Below are 25176 nucleotides of genomic sequence, written 5' to 3'. Positions count from 1 at the left end.
AATACAGTTAGAAAATACAAGTTAATAAGGATACCATCTTGCAACACACATTGGTCTTGTGAGTATAGTATATACTTCATGTGACTGGGGCTTTTATATAGAGAGAGAGAGAGAGAGAGAGAGAGAGAGAGAGAGAGAGAGAGAGAGAGAGAGAGAGAGAGAGAGAGAGAGAGAGAGAGAGAGAGAATAACAATAATGACGATTGGTGTTAAAATATGATTGAGGAAGCAACTTCAAATCACAAACAATTGTTACTTGATTCTATAACTTTCATAATGTTACTTTTATTTTCTCCACCCGTTGTCCATAGTTATGCATGATTACCTCATATCTGAAAAATGATTACTTCACCATAAGTACAAAAAAAGTCCAAAAAAAAAAAGTTTTTGTTTCCATATCATTTACAAGTCAAAAATCTATTACGTAAGCTACCTCAACGAGCAGGTTGGGTTTATAATCATTTGGTTTAATATTAATTGATCATTGGTATAATATTTTTGTCTATTATGTTATTCAAAATCCTTTAAAATTTAATTACAGTTAATTAAAATTCAACTATATTCATCATAGAACAATTTATGTATAATAGTTTTACATAATACCTCTGCATAATGTTGTTTAAGTTATTAATTACGTACCCAACGTTGTAACATTTCCAGTCTCTAACAAGATAATAAAAATATATACTTACAGCTTTATTAATTTTAAGATTATTTTTATATTATTAACAAATTTGTTTTTAATAATAATTTTAAAAACAAATTTGGATATTTTTTGTAATTACTAATAAAACTGCCAACCTCTTACAAGAGAATAAAAATATATGCTTAGAGCTATATTAATTTTAAGATTATTTTTATATTTTTAACAAATTTGTTTTTAATAATACTGATAATCCTATTTAGAAAGTTAGTGGCATAACGAGGACCTTTGAGGTTACCCTCAGGTCTTGGGCTGACTTAGGTTCGGTTCATTGTCCGATTAGGACAGAGCTTGGCTTTAAACCTAACACCTGACCCTTTTCCTTTGGAAGCTGCTTAACTTTTCCTGAAAGTCACTGACCAGACAATCCGTGGATTCCTCCCAACTCAGCATAACGAATTAGTAAATGAAAATTTAAATCATTTAATAAAATTTGTATTATATAAAAAAGTTTTTAGTGACCACCGTGTAATATTTTATTTTATATATAAGGTGGAAAGATAAAAATGGTTGTAAAAAACATATGAAATTCCCTTTAAAACTGGCATTTGCTTTGACTATAAATAATTCACAAAGGCAGAGTTTAGATAAAGTCAGTTTATGAGTAATTTCGAACAATATTTACTCTGTAAAGGTGAAGAATTGAAGAAGGAACAAAAATTCAGCGTAATATAAAGGAAAAAAAGATTACGAACATTGTTTTTGAGAAGGCGCTAAATTGAAGTACAAATTAAAATGATAGTATAATGACTTGAAATTGTTGTCTTTCTTTTTCACACTATATTGAAAAAAACAATACAATCTGAACTACAGAATACATGTGAATTACAGTTGTACAATTTGAGTAATGAGTAATACAATTAAATGAACAGTCATATAATTTGTAAAATGAGGGTTTGTTAAGAAAAAAATATAAATGCTTTATTATTTAACCTTTAGCTAAGTTTATATAATTTTTTTTATTTATTTATTTTCAAGGGAAAAAACTTTATGCTTTTTATTTAATATATTTCTATATTTTGGTGGAACTATCCATTATCCAATCCATCTACAAATTATTATGTTAGAATTAGTTTAATTTATTCAAACTTTATATGTACTTATAGACTTTTAGTTTCCTTAAAATATTGCACACTGATAAAAATCTCACTTATAAGTGGAGAAAAACGAATTATTTGTAACATAATTAATATTATTATTAATTAAAATAATATTTTTTTAACTTCCTGTATTCGAAGTTTCTAGTTCGTATGAAATCAAAATCATAGATCCTTTCGATAGAAGATAATTATATAAAAATGTTTACAAACATATAATAATACTTTAAAAAGGTAAAAAGTGAAACTTTAGAACAGGTCACATACATGTCTTACTTTTGAACTCTTCATTTAAAAATGCCATTCATTGTATTTAATTACCTTTCCCATCATTTGATAAACGTGCCAAGGAAATATCCTTGGGAAAATAGAATGTCTTGGAGTTTTACACTTTTATTTTAATTATAATTTTATTGTTCAATTTATTTATTTGATTTTAAAACGATGAAAATTTAGGTTAAAAATGTTATATATGTTATAAAAATATGTTTCAAAAGTCTTATAATGAAACTACACATTTCGACACCATAAGTTATTATTTCTAATTACTAGTAGGTTGTTTTTTTTTTCTTAATCCTTTCCAGCCGGAACCCCCCCCCCCCCACTAAAACCCCCCGAGAGCGACGGTCCTATGATAGTTTAATCAATCAATATTAAAAAAAGGGCCTGAAATTGGAAATTAATAATACATTAATAAAAAAAAAAATCAAATTTGAAATACAATTTAAGTCAATTTACAAAGTTATTTAGGATTTACAAATTATATTTTATTTTAAATAGCAATAATAAAAAAGCTTTATTAAAAATTTAGAGTAACGAAACTATTATTTTACATGATTACGGATGTCCATTCCTACGATCAAACAGTATTGGGTTGCATATGAATAAAATTGTATTTAATTTATGAATAATGCAAAACATTAAGAAAAAATTAAAACAAAATCCTTCACAAAAATAAATAAATAAAAAGAAAGACAAATATGAAATAAATTTATAAACAATATTAGCTTAGCAAAATTTGTTTTATTCATTTTAGAACGTAGAGTTTAAGGGAGGGTTTGTTTTAATTAACCATTTATTTTATTAATTGATTTTTGTAGCATACTACTTTACTGAAATATTTAGTAGTTTTTGTTAACAAAAGTTTTATTGAGGGTAGCTGCATGGTTGTTTTTGTGTAGTTTGGGTAATTGTTGATAGGTAAATATTTTTATTTTTTTCCATTTTTAATTAGTTAAACATGTTGATACTGATATTTATCGATATACTGATTTATACGTAATTAATTTTTTTTTTTATTAAAATATGGTAGCATTAAAATGTTTTCCCCCATTCTCTGCCCATTGGTATATTTGAGGAATATGAGTTAATCTGAAAGAGTTAAGCCAATGTATTATAAGGATTTTTACATAGCCATTTTAGTTTGTGTAAATGTCATTATTTTTATGTGGTCGGAGCTTCGTAAATAGTATGGCATTTGTTTGTATTGATTGGAAATATCTAGTGCCTAGAAGAAAACTGTTGCTAACCCCTAGAAATGGCTTCTCATTGCGTTACTTCTTGCCACCTTTTAAAATAAAGAAGAAACATTTCCTGTCATTTTCCGCAACCAATGCCATTGTTCTCCGTCACTAGCGGAAAATCGAAGGCTATCAACCAAAAAATGTCTGTCTCCAGCAGTTTATAAGAAAGAGGAGAATAGAGCTACTTCTAAATTTTTATTTTTGTTCTAATCGTTGTTGTTCGGCTCATTTTACCATAAACACTTTTGGTTTATAGCACCTCTATCTATCCGAGGACGAGAAGGTAATTGCAAAAACGTTTAAGGAATATTACGACATTATTTAAGTGCAAGAAATCCTTGAAGCTTGCACTGTCGTGACTGCTTGGCTTTCTTTGTATTGGTCGGGGGTGAAAGTGCGGCTCTTTATCGCCGATCGGGGCTCCAGGATGCGCACGACTACTGGTTGCTTACCTCGGTTTGTTGATTCCTCCTTACCATTAGCGAAGCTAGTTGCGTCACGTAGCAAATGTCAGTGTGCAAGGAAGCAACAAGAGAGGAATAACATTAACAACAATGAAATTCTATTGAATACGTGATAGCCAAGCGCGTTAGGGTGAGGGTGATGTTCTAGTAGCGATTCTCGCCTGAATTAATCAATATTTATTTCAAGTTGAGTGCGGGAAAATAATCTTGAAATTCATATTCTGTGGCAACAAGATATTTATACATATATATGTAAATTAATTATGTGAAAGTATAAAGACACGGACGATTAAAGATAGTATGAATCAGTATTAGCAAATATCCTCAAACAATTTTTAAATATTTTGACAGTTACATAATTTTTTTTGTAAGTTATAACTAATCTATATTTTCAAGAACATTTATCTGAAATGCTGAAATTTAAAATATAATAATTGAGAAAAAAATAATAATTAAGAATAAAATTGCAAATATAAGATTTCTCTATAAGAAATAGATATTGAAGTAAAATGGGTGAAATAATAATGTAAAAAAATAAATAAAATTTAAAAATAAAAAAAAAATTTAAAATAGAAATAAATGATCTGACTTGAGGCTTGATATTTATAATTACTCAAAACATAAAGTAAACAATGAAATAGTCGAAAACTCGATGTTGAAATAAATTAATAAATAAATATATCATACATACCTCCTGTTTTATTGTTACAGATTTGAGGAAGATCGATAGTTAAATAAAATGAGAAATAATTTATGTTTAAGTGTGGTTAATGAACGGGTTTGTGTGTAGAGAATTTCAGAACGAGGTAGCGGAAGCAAGTTTGTGGATGGCAACTTGTATTTAAAGAGTGAACATAGGAACACGGGGTAAACAAATGGAGGATATAGGAGGCTTTTTAGATCTAATGTTTTAAAGAGATACAAAGGAAGTATTTCTGACCGAAAAGAGGGTGAAGCCAATTAGGCGTAACACCAAGAGATATGAGAGTGTCTTGGGATGATGAATCTAATAAAACAATTCATTACTCTCATCTCTTGCCTACCTGACCATCCATCATTAACGAAATTCTCGTTCTTCCTTAAGCAATAAATTTCATTATAAAATCTATATTTATTAATATTTATTTTTCAGGAAAAAACTTAATTCTCTCTTCTTTTTATTCCTATACGTTAGACGAGGTTTCACGAGAACTGTCCATGATCCAGTATTAGACATCTTATACCCCCTCATTTTAAGGGATCTGTCCCATTTATAAAATATTTTATTACTAATAGTTTAAGTGATTATTCCTTAATATTTCTTAATACTCATTAAGTGCTAACATAATATGTATATTATAATATTAAATATTTATGTATAGTATATTATAATTAGTAAATGTCGAAAATCCTTGACATTTTGTTGTTTGTAACTCGTGTTTCCAAATTTTGTCCTGAAAGAAAACATTGCAAAATTTATGATTTGTTTTGAGAAAAGGAAGGTGGGAGGTTAGAACACGGTGTCCTTGTGGCAAGTCGTGATTCTCTTATTTGAGGCTAATGTAGCCATTTTAAATTTGTATTTCACTAATAATTATTGCTGAATTATATACATGTATATATATATATATATATATATATATATATACACACATATATGTGTATGTGTGTGTATATAAATAACTACGATTTTAATTTAACGAAATATTATAAAATTTATATAGATGATTGACAGTACGTAAATAAGTATGTAAATTGTGGTCAAGATAAACAATTGAGAAATAATTTCAACTATTTATTGATGGCCAACCAATAACCATTAACTATTAATTATTAAATATTGTTTGGACTCACATTGCAGGATTACGTCAGGGCTCTTGTAAAAAGATTCAAAATAGGTAAAGCTAATTAATGAATGCGCATAAAAGTGACGTGTAAATGTACAGTTATAAAAGTGAAGGAATATAAAGATATCCATATAAACAAACTAACACAAAATATAAATCAAAATTGTATCCGACTATGTCCTTTAATGCATCCAACTTTATATCTGTTTCATTTACATATCACTTTTACGCTCTTCATTTTAACCTTCATATACGAAGTAGACCTGTAATGTGGATCAGAACGTTTGCTAATAGATTATATCAACAATTTTTTTTTTTAATAAATCAAAAAGTCGTATCCATTTTTGTCTCAACACTTTATTTTTCACCAGTCCAACGTTTCGGCCATTCTAGCCATCCCCAAGGAAATCTTCAATATAATTTCTTCCTCACATTAATTTAAAGTTTCTTTTGCAGGCTATTCTGCCCAGGTCATTTTCTTTATTATAAGTTAAAATCCTATTTTAAAAATTTTTTTTTTATTAAATAAAGTGTTGAGACAAAAATGGATACGAATTTTTTATTTATTTAATAAATAATTACCTGTCTCAAGAAATTGAAATAATATAATTAAACAATTTTTTAACTATTGTTCTTTATTACAACCGGGAAAGTCTCTTTTTAAGTCACAAAAAATATATTCGAAACATATGGGTAATTTTACAAACTTCTGATTTTTCTGACAATATTTAAGTTTATTGAAGAGATGGCTAGCTTTTGTAAATAAAAAAGATAAAAAAAAATAGTGAATATCGCACTGTTAGTGTATATAAGTCAATTTCAGGAAGTATTTAAGATGAATAATATTTAATTAAATGATTACAATATTAAGCAACTTCTAAACTTGATGTATTGAATTCAATAATAAACCTTTGTTATCGATAAAAGAAAAACATTTCGAAACGATGGGGATTTACGTTACAGTAAACACAGATTACAAACATAGGAATAATAAAATAAAAATATCTATATAAAAAAAATTCAATCTAATAAAATAGAATAAAAAATCTTTTATCTCCCGAATTTTATGATCTTAGGCACCAAAGTTACTGGTCACTGGACGGCGATCCTTCCAACTTTTCACTTTAAATGCCAGCCGATTAGATTATACATTATAATGTTAAAATGAAGGATCTGAGTGTTTAGGGATCACTTCCTCAAAATATTGAAAAAATAAATAAATAAAATTTAACAAAAAAAAAGCAAATATACAATGGATTTAATATAAGGATAATATTAAACTTTTTGGTTTATTAATATTTTAGATTTCTACCAAGAAAAAAAATTAATGATTCATCATATTATATTTAATATAAGTTTTACGTTTCAGCTTAAAATCCTAGAACTCACCATACTTATCATTTGTTATTTACTCATGTAATAAAACAAGAAATTCAAATAATAAGCCACATTGTGTCACAACAATTTTTTTTTCTAATTAAAAATCTGAATATTAATATTTAAATCAGTATTTAGCTGATTTAAAAGAAAAAAAAATTATCGGGATGAACTAAATACCGAAATTTGCGATATAGTCCGGAGTCGATAACCTTATTTCGAACAAATTGTTCGATAAAAAAATCTACTGTGTTTGAAGATAAGTTCTGTATCCTTTTTCAGCCAGCTTGTGATTATTTTGTTTAATAATATTTCTTGTTATAAATAATAATGAATATCATTATATAATAAATAAAAGTTATATATTTCGCACCATTTTCATTATCATTTGGACAATTAAAGAGGACAGTCCTGAATTTTTTTAAATTAGTAAAACGTGTTTTCAATGACAGAAGTTATTCGTGATTTGATTCTGTAAATATTCAAAAATCTTTTGAAACTAATCTCTAAAATTAATTGAGTCAGAAACTATGTTTATCAGGAATCGAAAATTATTAAAACAAAAAAAGAAAAGAAAAACATTTCTAGACCGATCGTTTAAGTTAAGCTTTTGAAATTGTCCAGGACCTATGAGACACGGAATTAAAAGTGTCTAACTGGGCCCTGTTTCATAATAAAGTACAAACTAATACTATTAGTCTTGTAGATTTATCTTGAATTCAATTACACAGACTTGTACAATTGTAACTTTTACTTTAATATTTTTTGATTCCTGTAATATCAGTAATAGTCATCCCTATCATGAAAAAAATAAGTATTCGTACTATTACCTCACCAGTTTCTACACTTGTACTATCAACTAATACTATTAGCTTTCATTATGAAACAGGGCCCAGGTGGTTTGACTGCTTCAGAGCCCGACCTAGCATTTAATTTTAAAAATATTGTGTGTCCAAATAGAATACAAAATTGTATTTTTTTTTTTAATACAAATAGTAAACTTCTTTTGATACATGAATTTAAGTATTAATTTTTTATTAAGTAATTATATCATAGCAAGCTTCCTTTGGCAACTGACATCCATCGGACTCAAGGTTGTCCGTTATGAGAGATTTCACAGTATATATATATATATTATATATACGTACACATGTTCTATTCATATACACACATATGATTTTGTTTTCGTACCCTTCAATAAAATAAATTAGTACATCATACATATATAATATATGAAATGTATTAAGTATTCTTTTACTAAGTCTTCCCCTTTGATTGCCTTGCTGCATTATAAGGTGTTAATATCAGTCTGCTAAGGTGTTATAGTTTAGCTATAGCCATCCATGGAATTAATGGAATGTGAAGGGACCGTTCCGCTGGACCCTAAGCAACAACCTCACGATAGCCGAGTGTTCTAAACCACACATATATGATACACGCTGCGCAAAACTATATGGTTAATTTAACAATGAGATTAGACGAGTCGTGAATAATTACGATTTCATTCAATGCCAAAGTAATTTATTCCTCGGACAATTATCCTGGTTGATAGCCGTACTCACCTATTTCGACGATTTACTATTGTTGATGTGGAGAACTATGCAATTAGATACTGCAATGCTGCTTACCACTGTTAAATTATCAGGTAACAGAATAATAACGAACAAAATTAAACGTATGGTTCGTAGTAGGAGTTTCGATGGCATTGTAAGTTCGATGGTCAATTTCATTTTTTAACTGACAATTTTTATTATATAAAAATAATAAATAAAATATTGAATCTAAGTCTAAAAAAATTGTTTTGTTAAAATTGATGCTAAAAAGTTAAATAAAATATTAGTGATCTTACTAAAAAGAAACAAGAAAAAACGAAAGAGAGTCTATAAATAAGAAATTGTAGAATACCAATAAAACTTAAATTTATCAATCCCATCAAATTTGCCCCGATACATAATATATTTGTATAAAGGTGGAATACTTTAAGATGTACATGTAAATTTTCTTATATTTTTAGTTAAAAATAATACCGTCCTAAATTATTATAAAAAGTTTTATTATTTATTAAAACAGTAAATAACAAGGAATAAAAATATCCGATATCTTAATTTTAAATCGTTTTAAGTCTAAAACATAAGTTTATAATGTAATTGAAATCGAGTTTATTTTATTATTTAATATTTAATTTACTTTTTATATCACTTAAGCATTTTTTCATGGATCTTATTATGGTTATTAAAGTATTTTTTAACAGGAAATGTAATAGAAGCTGAACTTTGTAAACAATATAATTGTTTATAATTTCAAAATTAAACAAAATAAACTCGGAACATTTTTCATTAAGATATTTTATAAAATGGAAAATGGACAGATGAGGATGAACTTCGTAGATCATCACGGGGTGACCTCGTGAAAAAATCAACTGTACAACTAAGAAATGTAATTTCGCAGAAAAGCCCAAACTGCAGACGTTTGGATTTTTTTAAAATAGATTTTTTGAACACTTTTAATAATTTCGCATTATTGTAGGTTCTTCTTGACAATGTTTACAATCTTGAAATATTTTATCTTTTACTGTTATTGCTTTGTTTATTTTTTCTTTCCTAATATGTTTCCAAGATGTCTTTAAATTATTTGTTTAGTGACAATTTTTTTAAATTATACAATTTCTGTTCGAAATCTTGTAAACTTCTATTTTTAAAAAATTATTTATTGCTATTTACAACTGTACATTTACATACATACATCCAGTAAATTTGATTTTAGTTTATAGTGGGGTGATACAGCAATACCCATTGGTAGCACTCTAATGACGTTTTTACATTAACAGGTCTCTTCGCCATCTTCTTTTCAGGCGCCTCGGAGGATTGTCAGGAATGGAAGAGGAAGCAAGGCTAGAAACTAGTGGGTTTGGGTTGTTAAGGAGTTTATAATGGAATGAATGATATCTGGTTCGTGCTAGATCGGTTACATATGGAACATTAAAGTCTTTATGTATGATTTTCTTCTTAAAATAGAAATTTACTGCTGTGATGTTCAGATGTACAATATAAGAAGCAATTAAGACATAGATGTTATGAAAATTATTGAAAGAAAAAAAAAGGGGGAAAATAATAATAATACGAGTAAAAAGGAGAAGTTATAACCACGTACGATTACGAGTCGGTTCTAGTAGTAAAAGAGAAAATGCAGATGGACGGAAATGTTGAAAAGAAGAATGTATAATTAACATGACATTGTTAAAAAAAATTTTGAAGCATTAAGGTAGCCAGCTGTTCCAGAGGGAAAAAATCAGATAATTTCATTAATAAAGTACCTTCGAAAAAGAAAATCGATTAATAAATTATATTTTCAAAGTTGCTATTTCAAATCGTTTTGGTAAATATCAAACGGAGATATAGGTAAAGATATAAACCAGTTTGTTTATTTTATGTAAGAAATTTCCATACAGTCCTCTTTAGCCGGATATGCACTTCTTTGTTTTGTTTTTTTCGTGAGCTGTCTAATAGAAAAAGAGAATAAATAGGCGGATGCTAATTCAACAATAAGAACAAACCAAAGCCAACAGATCACGAGATAAGTTCTTCAATGCCAGAGCAATTCTCTATTCAAAGCATCCAATCATCATATCCTTTAGTTCTATTTACTCAGTCAGAGATAGGACTCAAGGTTGTGGTTAGTGGTCGAAAGGTTTCTCTGCAGTAGGTGTTCTGTTAATTAGACATCTTATTAGTTCGTTATCGCAAGTACATCTAACAGTAACATAGACACAAGTATCGGTTACGTTTTATCACTATTTGTAACGACTCTTATAGGTGGTATCAAGTTGTAATAGTTGTAAACATATTTATTTTTCGAATAAATTCCTGATACAGAAAAAAAAATGCTCCAAATTTTGGCCTTATCTCACATATTGTATACTTAAATACAACCAAAAATAAATATAGGAATTTATTTATATAACTTTGTTCATTATGTCCGAATGTTTAGTTTTTTTAGAAAAGAAAAAATGGACAATTATTTAATCAATGTGAGGACTAAATAAAATCCACCCTGGAACCAACAAATCGACATTTACATTACTATCACGTCACTTATATTATATTCAAGACCAATTACTGTCGCGAAATGAGAGACAGGTCTCAATAAACAATAATTAAAATATTAATAAGTAATTAATGGGGTTGTACTTTTCCCAGATTTGAAAATCTATGTTTTGTCATTATATTTCTTAGTCGTTATCCTAATACAAGTTTTTCTGATTAAGACGTGATGTTATTGTATAACCTGGCCATGAAGTAACCCGTTCCTTCCATCTTCTTGCACAGACCCTCTTCTTCTGAAGACATTACGGGTTCGCCGATGCTTTGACCCGCGACGGCACGACTAACGGAAGCCGGAGTTTGGGTCGTCGCGTAGCATGACTCGACTCACGACATCCAAGTCGCGGGTCACGGATCATCGTCTACTAACGGTACATTCACAAAGAGTCAGGCTGAGTTGATGAACAATAATATAATGAGGATTTGAATATCAATTTATACCTTGAATAACAATGGACACCTCGATATAAAGAATATTTCTCCCAATATAAAATTTTATTAAAATCCCTAATTAAGAAACATATTTAATACATTTGAAACCCTCTATTACGAATCCTCTCCACTCCGGACGCGGACATTTTATAAATTATCAGCTCTTTTAACTCTCGATAACAAATGTACATACTCACGATTCCAGAGCTTGACTCCCAAAATTATGAGAAATTCAACAAACCGTCCGGCAATCTTCATTTTTTTTAATTATTATTATTTATATAATGATTCCGAAACAAGTTTTATTTACCGGCATAACTCTTTAGATAACGAACCTATTATAGCCAGAGGTAGAGGGTCGAGTTTTCACTATGCTGGGCTACCATGAAATAAAAGCGTATTGAAACCGGAATCGAACCTGTGTCGTTTCGAGATATCGATGGTCACAAAGTCATAATAGATTTTATGTGTTTTGAGGAGAATGTATACTCGGTGGAGGATGTAGTCAGGATTGAACACCAATAAGGATTATATATTTTATTTTATTACGTTTCGGCCATGATTTCGGGCATTCTTTAGTAGGGACTTTTGTTCCAATTGCATTAAAAGTTCCATGTTGCTCTCAAACCACCTTTGGCAGTAAATGGTTCGACTGGAATGGAAGAGAAGGATTTTTTTTTATGGTAAGAAAAATATCTATTTTAGTCTTTATAATCCCTGAGACACGAAACTCTTTACAGGATTGTTCGACCATAAATTATAATTTGAGAAGTCATTAATGGTTTCCTAGCATTGCTTACTAGATAACTATTTTTGGATAGTTTGAAGTCTGAGAAGAATAGTCTGGAGACTAGATATTTGAAGAACTATCAACGTCAAGGTCATCATCTACAGTAACATCAACTTCAACATCTCATTTCGTTGTTCAGTTTAAAATGTTTACTTAATTAACATTTGTCTATTGAATGATTTAAAATTTATTCCACAATCATCAAGTCAATTCTATTTGTGTCGTTTTAACGATGTTCCCTATTCAAGAGAATTGAAAGTAAGAAGATTGGAGCTAAAGATAAACTAAACGGGTGAGAAATCTCTCGGTCCGAGAGAGAGTTACATCTGCATCTCTATATAGGATTCCCTCAAGGTTTCTATTTCGAAATATTAAGTGAAAACTTAATTAGATGTATGTATAAACATGATTAAATATTTTATAGCTAATTAAACTGAATTATAATATAGTATTTTCCTTTGACATTTAAATCTCTATTTGTAAAAAATTGTGTCCCATTGTTTCACTACTCACATCATCGATTATAAATGTTACAATTGTATTATAAAAACCAAATTTTAATTTTTAGGAAACTTTTTGAAATAAATATAAAATTTAATTTTGAATATATAATGGTTAGTTATATATAATTCTTGTTTATTATTTTTTTAGCGAAACTACATAAACCTAGAATTCATTCACCTAGAACGCATTCCCACTCTGAAAAGTAGACTAGGTAGGTCACCTTTTGGGAAGTAAGAAAAATATTTATATTTAAAAAAGAGTATTGGTATATTTATCCGATATTATATTGAAATGTCGATATTAAGAAAGAGGAATGGTGTATTCGTTTTGCGATCTATAACTGCTGTATCCATTAAACAACCTCTAATCTAATAACAATATATCTACTTGATATTTTTACCTTAAGAAATAAGGTAATATTTTGTGTAATTTAATATATAGCGAATACCCTTAATTTGAGAAAAATCTCAAACGGTTCAGCGTGATCTTGAGCACATCACTTCCCTTCACAAGCCTTGTTCAAGATACAGTTTATGGGTTGTAGTACAGATTTTAATTTTAATATTCAATTAGAAATTATCATGACACAGATACGTTAATAATTGATTTTGAATGTTTTCAAAAATACAAGCATTAGATACCATATATGTATCATTTAGGACATAAACGTTGCATATTTTGCCGATTTGGCCAGAACCATATACCAATCCTTCCATGATTAACTTCCAAACCACCCAAACCCACTTGTTTCTCCTACACAACCTGATAATCCCCCTGGGAGTCTGAAAATAAGATCTTTGTACTTCAGAAATGTTATTGGAGTTCTATCAATTGATAGATCCTCCATATATATGTATCATACTATTGTATAATTAACACACAATTTACTTATTATATATTTTTTTAATAGAGGTTTTTATTAAATATATATATTATTGCAGATATTTAGTAATGTATTACTATTTCGGTGTCAGATGTATCGAAGTACCAATATTTTTAGTAAATACACCAAACTACTACTTCGATATGTTTAAAAACTATCAGTGTGATGTATATCTATAGATTTTTTTAATTTACATTCTTAGTGACCTTGAAAATCCACCCACGCTCTCCTAATTAGTGCAAACAGTTAAACAAACTTCTTTTTTCGTTTTTTATCTTGATTTTTTTTTTCTGTTTATATTACACAGTTGTTACCTACTACTTGCTTATACTTGATAACTATTCATTGTCCCCCGACAAGCTCCAAGAAGAAATCACTTACGGAGTAATTCGCGGAACGTGTGTTTTATCATTCGCTTACGCCCGTAGAAGCCCAAACATTCCTCGTTAGCGACTTGCAATAGACGGACAAAAAAAGTACTAACGCTTGAAAAGGAACAACGCAATGCTGTTTGCGATAAGGAGACTTATTGTTGTTCTTTGTTGTGAAGCGAGATAAAGCTTTCGTTTTAGTCTGAGCGTGTTCTTACGCCTGCAGAAAATCTTGTGAAAACTCTTTGCGTTTTACAACGTAATTTAGCTTGACATTGTCAATAAAAAAATCCGTTAAGTTAGAAAAATTGAGTGAAAACTGGAATATAAAAATAAAAGAAAATCCCATCAAATAACCTTTACTTTTCGTTGTAAATGTCCTACTTATCCTTTTGAACAAATCCATTAATAAGAACTTATGATGGACAAGTTATATAATAACAAGGAGTCACACGCGACTGGTATATTTAATACAATAATAAAATTAATTGGACTGCTTAATATAATAGAAAATGTTTAATAAGTTACTCCACTTATATATGTTTTATTTTGACCGCACCCCCAACCATCTTCCCCTCGTATAAGTCATCCACGGTCAACTATCTGTCATGATTATAATAGAAAATGACAGCCGTAGTCTTGATTTTGTACGTTATAAAAACTGAACACAACTTTCAGAAACTTTCTAGGTTTCATCTGTGCTAGTACAGAGATAACACTAAACAAACCAGTTTTTCATATTTGATATAAGGTTACCTAGACAATATATTGTACCTTAATGCACTTTTCGTATGCTTTAATTTCGAAAAAACAGTATTCATACAAGACTCTGAAAACTATCTTTTTTAAATTGTATTTAATAATTTTGGCTGTTTTTTTTTTTTGTTTTTTATTCTACTCCGTACTGATTTTTTATCAAAATAACATGATAAATAATAGCAATTTTGTAGTGTGAAAATCAAGAAAGTCGTTTACAGCACCAAAGGTACTCAAATTACTTCTTTGATAAATTTCAAGCGTATCAAAAGGATTTTAAAATACACCAAATGGCATAAATTGGACTCAACTAAGTCAATTTAAATTTCAGATACGAGACAATGTGTTAATAATTTTTTAAGTTTATTTCGCGTGACTTTTTGTTGTCTTCAAGTGAAGCAAATGTATATTTTATTGTTATCATCAAAATAGAGAAAATCCGTCTTTCCAAGAGTACTAAAATATACGCACTTGGTTAAACATGGAAGAAAAATTGAAATCATTGTATGTTTTTTTGAGATTTGTATTTCTACATCGAAATAACTAAAGTCATGTGTTTTATCTGGTATTTTTTAAATACTCATGCCCATACTTAATTTTATTTTCTATTTACTATCCATTCTTCTCCTTTTTTTATAATTATATATCTTATTTTTACTTTATTTTTATATGTTACTTCTAACTTAAGTTTACTTAAATTATTTACTTTTTTATTTATGTTTCTATTATATAATTTACACACCTGCACCCCTATTTATTCTAACCACCCCTTTCTTCATCATATTATATCTATTGTATCCATTTCTTACCTATATTTCTTTTTTGTTTTCTATCCGTGTATATGTATATTTTAATTTCTTCTCCTCTATTATGAGTATTATTATATTTAATATTTGCCTATTTTTAATATTTTCCTTAATTTTCTAATACTGTTTACTTTAAAATTATTTTCAAACGTAACGTTTTTTAACTGTCAATCCCCACTACTTCTCTATAACCTCCTGTTCACTTTCGCTCTGACTTCTAGTCTGAAAGGTGCGTTTTCTGTCTTGTTCATTATCTTCTTTTATTCTTATCCCCCTTTTTCCAATCCCTGATAAAGCCCTACAACGTGGGGCGAAACGTTGGCTCAATATAACTAGTTTATCACAATTTGAGTTTTTCTTTGACTGCACCCGGACCATCTTTCTTTTATTGAAATACTTATATTTGCAGCTAAAATAATGTTCAATATTTATAAATATACGTGGAATTAATCCCTTTTAGCAGAATTTATTTTATTATTTAACTTTAAAACATCTCAGTTATTCTTGTTTTTAATATTTTCGTTGCTGGTATTCCGTCCTCACCTGACGCATGATTTCTTTCTTTCGAAGTGGATATTTAATAAATTTAGTAATTTGAACTTTTTTTTAAAGGTCACATTAAAATAAAACCTCTTTGCCATCATTTAAGCATTAATGGAAGGGGGAACAGAGGTACAAAATATATGTTTTTCTTTTTGAGATTTCTTTCTTCCAAGGACTCTGACCTAGCAGCGGCCATTTCTTGCCAAAATAAATATTGGTCCATTCCTTCCGCGAGAATGGCACCTAGCTGAGTCATTGCGAAGGCCAAACACTTGAAGCAGCTCCTGGGCCCGCGAAGGTAAACCTTTTTATAGAAGTGCAAAAGAGACACTTGAATCACCATTTTCTTATTCACGGTGCTTTTATTATCCATTACAAAAAAAATTCTTCCCACAAAATAAACAGATCACTTTTGCTTCCTCATTATCTTTATTGGCGAAATAATTATCTATATTTCAGAGATTTATAATTAATAATTATTTTTCTATTTCGAGGATAAAAAATAATTTTGAAATAAGGTTTGTTTATATATATTTCTTTTTTTTTCAGATCAGCCTGATCAACCTTCCATAGTTTTTATTACAAAGATTTTATTTTAATAAATAATAATATGGGGGGGAGTTTTGTCTCGTCCAAAAGACACCCCAAACTAGTTACATTGTTATGATTATTAAATCATTTTAAATGATAAAACAATTTAAAAAATTGTCTTGAAGCAGCGTGGGCTTCAGTCTTCAAAATTAAGTTGGATTTCTGAAATTGTCCCCACTGTTGTAAGCCACTGCATCTTTATTAGTTGTTAGCTGGGAGTGTGATTTTATAAACCGTTTTTAAATCATCTAAGTCATCTATTGATTCAATTTGCACTACTGGATGCAATTGGCTATTTCTCGTAAACCAAGATGCATCCACTGCGATTCTTAGGACCTGCTTAGACTAGGAAATATCGTAAAATTAATATGGAACCACTTAGGTACCAACGCACACAATCTCCCAGAACAATGATTACTTCGAGAACCGCTGTTGGTGAGACGCGACTCGAGAGGCTGACACAACATAACGGTGCTTCGGTACTGGCACGTACCAGCTTAGAGATCTCACTGCTCCAGAACTGTACTGTTATTATCGTTGTCATATCTTTCTTTGTAGAGCTGTCTCGTAATTATGAATCTCGGTGTTACGTTAAGTTTCTTAAGTACTCTCCAAGATTTGGATATTTTGTGTATATTGTACAGAAAAAAATATTTTCATTCTTCTTGCACTCTTTCCAGTGTTTATGAAATACTTATCCATAAAACATTTAGTAAAAGGGAGTAGAGCAAAATTGTATGGCTATTGCGGATTCACAGAATAGCTCTTGGAGATAATTATATACACCTCCAGTTAAAAAACTGCAAAAAATTCATTATGAAATTAGTTCTATATTGTAACTACTACAATAAAACTATAGTCAGTCTGATGATCAAAAACAGTAACATGGAATAGACTTCAGTAATTGTAGTTTCAAAAAATTCAGTAATGAAGACCTGATGTGGAAATGTTTGTTTTAACAGGGAAAAAAAAATACCGTAAAAATTAAGACAGAAGCCGAGCGAGGCGAAACGGGAATGACATCTGATATTTCATACCGCTTTGTCGGAGATTTACCGTCTTTTTTCTTTAGTTTTCTTTATCATGAAACCCGTTCCCATTTTTATATTACTGTTTTTTTTTTGTTCAAGTAATCCTTAAAAATTGTCTTACTCATTTTTTTTTAATAGTTTAGGTAATGTAATAGTTTAGATTTACAGCTGACTATATACACCTTTTGAATTACATCAAGGAGAAAAATCATAGATTTAGACTCTTTAAAATAACTGAGTAGGTGCTCTAATAAATAGGTTACGTTACAATTAAAATAAAACAGAATTTCAATCATAAAAATATATTGCTTTTTGATCGCGTTAATTTCTGGAAATGCCTTTCCTTTTTTTTTTTTTAACTTGAGTTCCGAGGTTGTGGTTAACTGCTCACTTTTTGGCTTTATTTTCGCTTTAAAGGAGAGTAAAGTATGCTAACCTCTTGATAAAGGATCTTCATGGTTAAACACTAACCAAACTGAAAAATTATACTTTATACAGCTTTAAAAACGTGGAAGTGGGGTCACTAGAATGATGATCTTTCAGATAGCTTTTCACTAATTATTGGTGAATTAATGACAAATTATTCATCAATAAATGACTCGGTTATGTTACAGTACAGGAGCCATATCCACGGAACTCAACCCATAAAACTTTCATCTAAAAATAATTTTAAGGATAAGTTTGAATTACACTTAACACGGAGGCGTATTTTTTGTGGTCCTTGTTAATTTATATTACTTATTTATCCTTGTTACCAATAAGCTTATTAATTTATATAAATGAAGAATTACGTATGTTTTCTTGTTTTAGCCTTTTAATTATATGTTAAAATATTTCTATTAACAAATATATATATATATATTTGTTTATTTATTTAATTATGAGTCTAACATTAGCACGAAAGCGCATTTCTAGCTGTCATAAAATTATTACTAATAGTTAATTAGTTTTATAAAGCAATGAATAACAAAAGTTATAACGCAACAAATCAACGAAAATTAAATTCTACCTTCAATGATTTACATAGGTACCATACCGAGTGGTATGGTCACAAGCCACCGGCAGGCTTGCAGTGGACACACATGAACTTCAGACCAGCAATAGGAACTCGAGGAACAAACCAATACATTATTACTGTTCCATACAGGTTAGTAGCTCACGGAAATAATAGAGTCAATATGGGCTGACCCTTACTATTATACGGCTGATTTACATGAGAATAGATAACTGATATCCCTCTGTGGCCAACCAGAAAGGCAAGGCATAAAAGGCTCGTCCTATTTTAGGGTAGCATTATATTTCCCATCGCGTGGCCATAGCAGACATAAACGCCATTGAACAGGCTATCACCCAGCGGTCAGAGCTAACGTGAAGAGAAAGGTGAAGTCGTGAGCGAGGCTCGATTCAATACTTCCTTGGCCTTGTTTTGTCTGAGAGCTCTTGCATTTCCATACACAGCTTTCTGCATGCCGTGCTCCGGCAATTGCTGCGATCAACGGAGAAATCTTCTAAGGTATTCCGTGGTCAAGGGTGGATCGCTATCTAGAAAGTCAATTATTTTTGCATATAGTCATATTATTAAAGCCGAAGAACTTCCCATAGCAGTTATCCTACAGCTCAGTTTTATTCTTAAAATCTTGGAACATATTTGTGATCAGGAGGTAAAGGATACTATGTCCATTTTTTAACTAATCTTTATTCAACTGTTTTTGCAACGATATATATAGACTCTATAAGCAACAGTGAAACAGATAATTATCAGCCAGAGCTGGATTCGAACCCGGATTCTTGGAGTTAGTAGAACAGTTCCTTACCACAGGACTACCTATTCTCCTGTATATAAATATACTTCGCTGCATTGCTTGAATACATGTATTACTTGAAAAACATTCCTTCCTTTCGTATTTGACTTATAATAGGGGTATTCATGGTATTGTGTTAAATGTAAAATATTTTACCATGTTAAATGTTATAAGTATAGGATTGTGAGCAGCCCTATTTAAAGTCATGTTAAATGGTAAATGCATAAGATCTAGCGAATTTTCTGAGCAACTTGTTTAGTAACCTTTCCTTCCAAAACTTCTTGTTATTGTTTACTTCTTAGTTTTGATTACAGTAATGTATTACAACTTGCCTAAAATAAGTGAAAAGTAGAAGTGTAAAAGTTAGACTACTGATTATATTTTTTAAAAAGTCCAAAACACAAGACAAAAGAAAAACTACGAGTAAGTAACCTAACAACGTCAACAAATAAAACGATGATAAGCTCAGCTGGTCTGTTTCGTGACGACATTCTCCATTTAACAAACCTAGTAACAGACTCTCAACCATGTTATATCGTTTTAACATGGTAGAAGAAGGAAATATTTTTCCATTTAACATAAGTGTTTCCATTTAACACGCTTTAACATGTTAAACTAAAGATCATGAATACCCCTAATATAGATTCTATGTTAGAATGTGGGTGTTTTCTGACAACCCAATTTGGTTAGTCGATGGATGAGCTTCAGTTAAGAAATAAAACTTCTTCTTACGGTCTTTGGATCACGTCCACTTCCAAATAAAAACAAATTTTTTTTCGTCAGATTTGCCGTTAATCAAGATGTGTGTGTCGGCTTGCTGAAGCCGAATATAGAGAATGCATGACCAAAATATAATTTTCAATATTTAGGTTATACTCGAAACTGAGTTTTACTTTATTTTCGACCATAAAAAAAAAAAATAAATAAAACAGGCAAAAGGGTTTTAAACCATCAACATGTATTTTATAATTGTAGTAAAACTAGATGTGCATTGGATTTTTTTCGAACAATTTCAAACACATTAGTTTAACAAAATTTTACTCATGGCAAAAGAAAGTGTTGAATATTTTTTAGACGTCTATGTATTAATATATTTTTTCTCATATTCCTGTCAAATTACACAATTGGAATAATTCAAATTATAAATTATTAGTAGTAACGAAAAGAGTCGAATTTCCTTTTTAGAGTTTTTTTTTTGTTTTTTTAAACCACCGTTTTGTGTGACTTATAATTGAAGAAAAACAATATTATCTTTAATTAAAAATAAAAGATATCTACGTCATTCAAATTAAATGGAATTGTATATGATTTTATTATTTCTAATGGACAATTAGTAATAATTGATGGTTGTGATTTAATGTATCCTCACTTTAAATAAAGACACCTGATTTATTCATGATGACAAAATTTAAATTACCCAAGCGTTAAGTAATACATTTTCTTCTTCTATTTTTTTGGAATATGCAACCTTTAGAACAAAGGAAAAAGCAATCAATTTAAACTTTTATTGACTTTTTCATTGTTTTCGAAGCGATTAAAATTGTTAATGTCCAATTGTGGATAAAAAAAGCTATTTAAAAGATTCATTTCCCATAATTTGAATAACCTTCTTAGATTCAAAACAATTTTATGTTCGGAAAACTTAATATTATTTTAGCTGTGATCTAAGTAACTGATTTAGTCATAAAAAGCTTTTCTGCGTTAGTAGTAATCTGTAATTGTAGTAATGACTACTTCATACCCGTGGAAGCTGGTTCACTACGCCTTATCAGCTTAACTTAACAGCTTTAGAAAACGTTTACTAAAAAAGAGATTTAATTTATAGCTAAATCTTTTCATAATTGTGGTTAGTTAAAAAAATTATTTAACTTTTATATACTATATTATTTTATTATTATGTTATTTTATTTATTTATTTTTCATACAGATAATTTGATTATGTTCATTTTGTTTATTCTTCTGTTTGTATATATTTTAAGAGATTTTTTTTTTTTTTTTATTTATTTTATTTTATTTTAGTATGTATGAGATCGTTCATCACTATTACCTATCGCCCACAACTGTGTGGCAGATCGTAATATCTATCAATAAATAAAAAAGTATTTAAAAAAAAAAAAAATTATATAGTAATATAATGAAAGATTCCAACCGCAACGCCTTATTGTATTTGTTTAGAATCGTCCAATTGTTAGTTAACAATTATTTCATGTCTTTTTGCTCTTTTATATTTATTTACTAAATTATTCCAAATTTTAGAAGGATAATTACCTTTAAAAATACCTGAAATTAGAAAATAGGTGTTGCATTAAATCTGCATCTACAATCCATACACAATGTTCTCAGAAATTTTAAAGGTTAGATTTAAAAAAGTAACGAAATAAAAAAAAAATGAATAATAAATTATTTAACGTAATTTAGTTTAATACAATTTAAGTTTATTCTCCGACTATAATCTATAATATCAATGTTTTTTTTGTTTTTTTTAATGACTTTCAAATTATTTTGCATCAATGATTTGTTACAAATTAAAAATTAAAAAAAAAATATTCAATATAAAATTATTTAACTTTAATTAAATATAAATGGCTACATTCTTACATTTACTAATAAACGTTTGAATATGTGCTTTTAATTTATTAATATTTCGAAATTAGCAATTAATGTGGTTTTGATATGGAATATTTGTCGAGATGTTTAGTGGGACTTGGTCGATAAGAAGCACAAGTAACGGGCTTAGTTTCTCAGTTCAAGCAGTACTTTCTCTTTAAGTTGCTATTAAATAAACGTTCAATCATTAATTAGTGAATAAGTTTTAATGAATTTATTTGTCGACCTAATTGCTTAAAATTTTTCATACTAATATGAATCCAATTTTATCCGTCATTTTCCTAAATTTGGAGTAGTTTTTACCTGATTTAACACTTTTCATTTTGGACGTAGAAGGTTTACCAAATTAAATGAAAAGCACAAAATATTTGATAAATATGGAAAAGAAACTGTGGTGAAAGATTGTGAATTTCATCGAGTTCTGCAGGTGAAGTACTCACCGAATCCCAACAACTGAGTGTACGACGAGTCGTATGAGTTTTGATGGAGGTGGAATCAAATGGATATAATCAGCCATACGGCTGCTAGCAACATACATTTACAGTGCTTCGCAGCATAGTAATATTTTGGAAACTTAATTGTAAAAATTGCAAACGGAAAAAGTGGTACTAAAATCGTGATCTCCTTGGAATAAGTTTTGGCCATAGACGAAACATGATAATAACTGACGAACGGACAGGAAAGAGAACTGTTTGTGTCTAAATATATATATATTTAAGTTGATTATTATTAAATATAACCATTCGATCATCGACTAAATATGAGTTAGTCGAACAATTTTTAATAATATGAAATAATTCTTTGGTATTTTATTTATTTATTATTATTATATTTTATTAATAAACTTACAGTCTAGATCACATACTTCCTTGAACTAGACATAGAAGCCATCCTAATGCAGAAAAAAATCGTTTTTTGTTTTAAATTTTATCCTCATTTTTTCAACATTTTGTTGTTCATCAAAATTTTATTTTAAATCCACTTCTTCACACTTCATCAATTCATCACGTGATTTCCGAAGCTATCCTAGAACTATATCGTGAATACCTCTGATATTTATCAATGCTGATGATGTTTTGAAGCAGGTCAAATCATCAAATGATGTTCAACTATACTAAAAGATGAATTCAAAGAGTTTTGTAGCATAATAGAATTTTCAAAGATTTACTTCAAAGTTTTAGCAATTATTATATCTACGGGGCGCAACATGTAAACAGGTAAAAATGGCGCTAAAATAGCAATAGTTATTATTTAGATTTAACTAGTTTGGATGTGCTTTGCGAATCTGGGGGACTGGAAAAAGAACTCACATAAACAAGCCACAAACATTTCAATCAAACACACATATTACACTATCCTCATGATACGTCAGTAACAGAACACTGCACGCAGATTTACGCATACCTAGTGTCTAAGACCAGTAGAAGACATTTCATATCCACCATCGCCACCCCAATAGCCTAACGCAAGAATGGCTACGATGGACATTCCCGACAAGACGTACCGAAAACTAAAAAGTAGCTGGACGAGGGATCTCCTTAGCTAACTAAATGGTACTTTTGGTTACCGGTCTTTATAATGACACTCATTGCATTGTTATAATTTTGTAATATTTCGCATTTGCTAGTTATCTTCAAACCAAAGATAAATGTGCATTTATAATTACAGTTAAAAAAAAATAATAATACTAGTTTTGCACAAGGACTGCTCATGTATACATTATTTTATTACTCATATCTGTAACCCAGGTTGGAAGCTTAGATACTAACACTTACCGGAGGTGGCTCTGTGGAGTACACTTCTGAAGGGGGGTACTCCTTCATCTGTACGCCGACAGAGGAGATTGAGTCTGCTGCAGCTTCTTGTTGCTTCTCCATGACCGAGCCACGTTCTGAGCTGGGGCCCGGACCAGGCGGCCCTAGGACTAGGTCCCCTTAGGGTGGGGGGTCCCCCTCCACGTACCAACCAACTTTCGATTCCTCTTTGGGGGTTGCCTCGCTACTTTAGGGTAGGTCAGTTCCAAAACAGCCTGTTTCTATCCCAACTGTATAATTTTGTTTAATATGATATAATTCCAGGGAGGGTGAAAAAAGTATGTCAGAAAATGGCCGAAATAGATTTTGTATGTTCATATTTCTATCCTGAAAAGCAAATGTTTTGGTCGAAGACTCTTGTCGATTAACCTAACCAAAATAATTAACCTATTTTATAGTGTAAAGTTTAATTTATTAATTAATTAAAAATCATAATACATGCATATTTCCTTGGCCTGTGTAAATATAAGTTATTTTGGTTTAAATTAAAGTTGTACATTACGTATGTTACCTAGATTCGAAACCTAATTTGATTTTGATTTTTATATTTATGTTTAGGATATATTTAAGTTTTTAACAATTTATTTTTTAGATGAATTTTCATTTATATTTGCTAAAGTAAAAAAGTATGTAGAAAAAAGAAAATAGAAAATAAGGAAATTAATAAAAGAAAAAGAATAAAAAAATTAAATAATGTGTGGTTTAATTTTTTATTTATTTATTAAAATTCACAACTATTTGAAGAAAAAATATTTTCTATCAGATACATTTTAATTTATATTTTCCAAAAAAAAAAAAAAAAGAAAGGTTGTAAAGAGGGAAGATTTGGAGTGATGTGAGGAAATATATGAAAAAACTAACAAAATATACTCAGTAAAAAGAGTAATTAAAAACAAACATTACGACTATATATTTTAGATCAATTAAAATTATACAATGCCCAATATTTTAGAATGTTTTAGAATTATGATTTATATTATTTTGATCGCCCAACCTAGTGTTTTTCATATACCTTGAAAAATAAATAATTTGGTTGAAAATTTAGTGTATTACCAATTGATAGTTTTTCACCATGTCTGTATCACACCATTATAATCTAACATTAAATTGACTAGATGTATTTTTATGTAAATACATTTTTAAATCTCAATAAATAA

At 29.3% G+C, this 25176-nt stretch overlaps 1 protein-coding gene across 3 annotated transcripts in view; it reads right to left on the bottom strand.

Moving 5' to 3' along the window:
• Positions 1–24138, bottom strand: part of LOC106683506 (mediator of RNA polymerase II transcription subunit 15) — a 70300-nt gene extending 46162 nt beyond the window's left edge. Inside the window, exon 1 of one of the 3 annotated variants that reach the window (XM_067045100.1) lies at positions 23981–24138. In XM_067045100.1, coding sequence (XP_066901201.1) covers positions 23981–24082 — 102 coding nt within the window. In that variant the 5' untranslated portion in view covers positions 24083–24138. Of the gene's footprint in view, positions 1–23974 lie in introns of all 3 variants that reach the window. The other 2 variants (XM_067045099.1, XM_014425009.3) reach the window with 2 other exon arrangements.
• Between the last annotated feature and the right edge of the window lie 1038 nt (positions 24139–25176).

Source organism: Halyomorpha halys, unplaced genomic scaffold (genome assembly GCF_000696795.3).
Source record: "Halyomorpha halys isolate HHAL.00 unplaced genomic scaffold, Hhal_1.1 Scaffold490.1, whole genome shotgun sequence".
Classification (NCBI taxonomy): Eukaryota; Metazoa; Arthropoda; class Insecta; order Hemiptera; family Pentatomidae; genus Halyomorpha; species Halyomorpha halys.
This window is presented reverse-complemented; position numbering and strand designations above follow the sequence as displayed.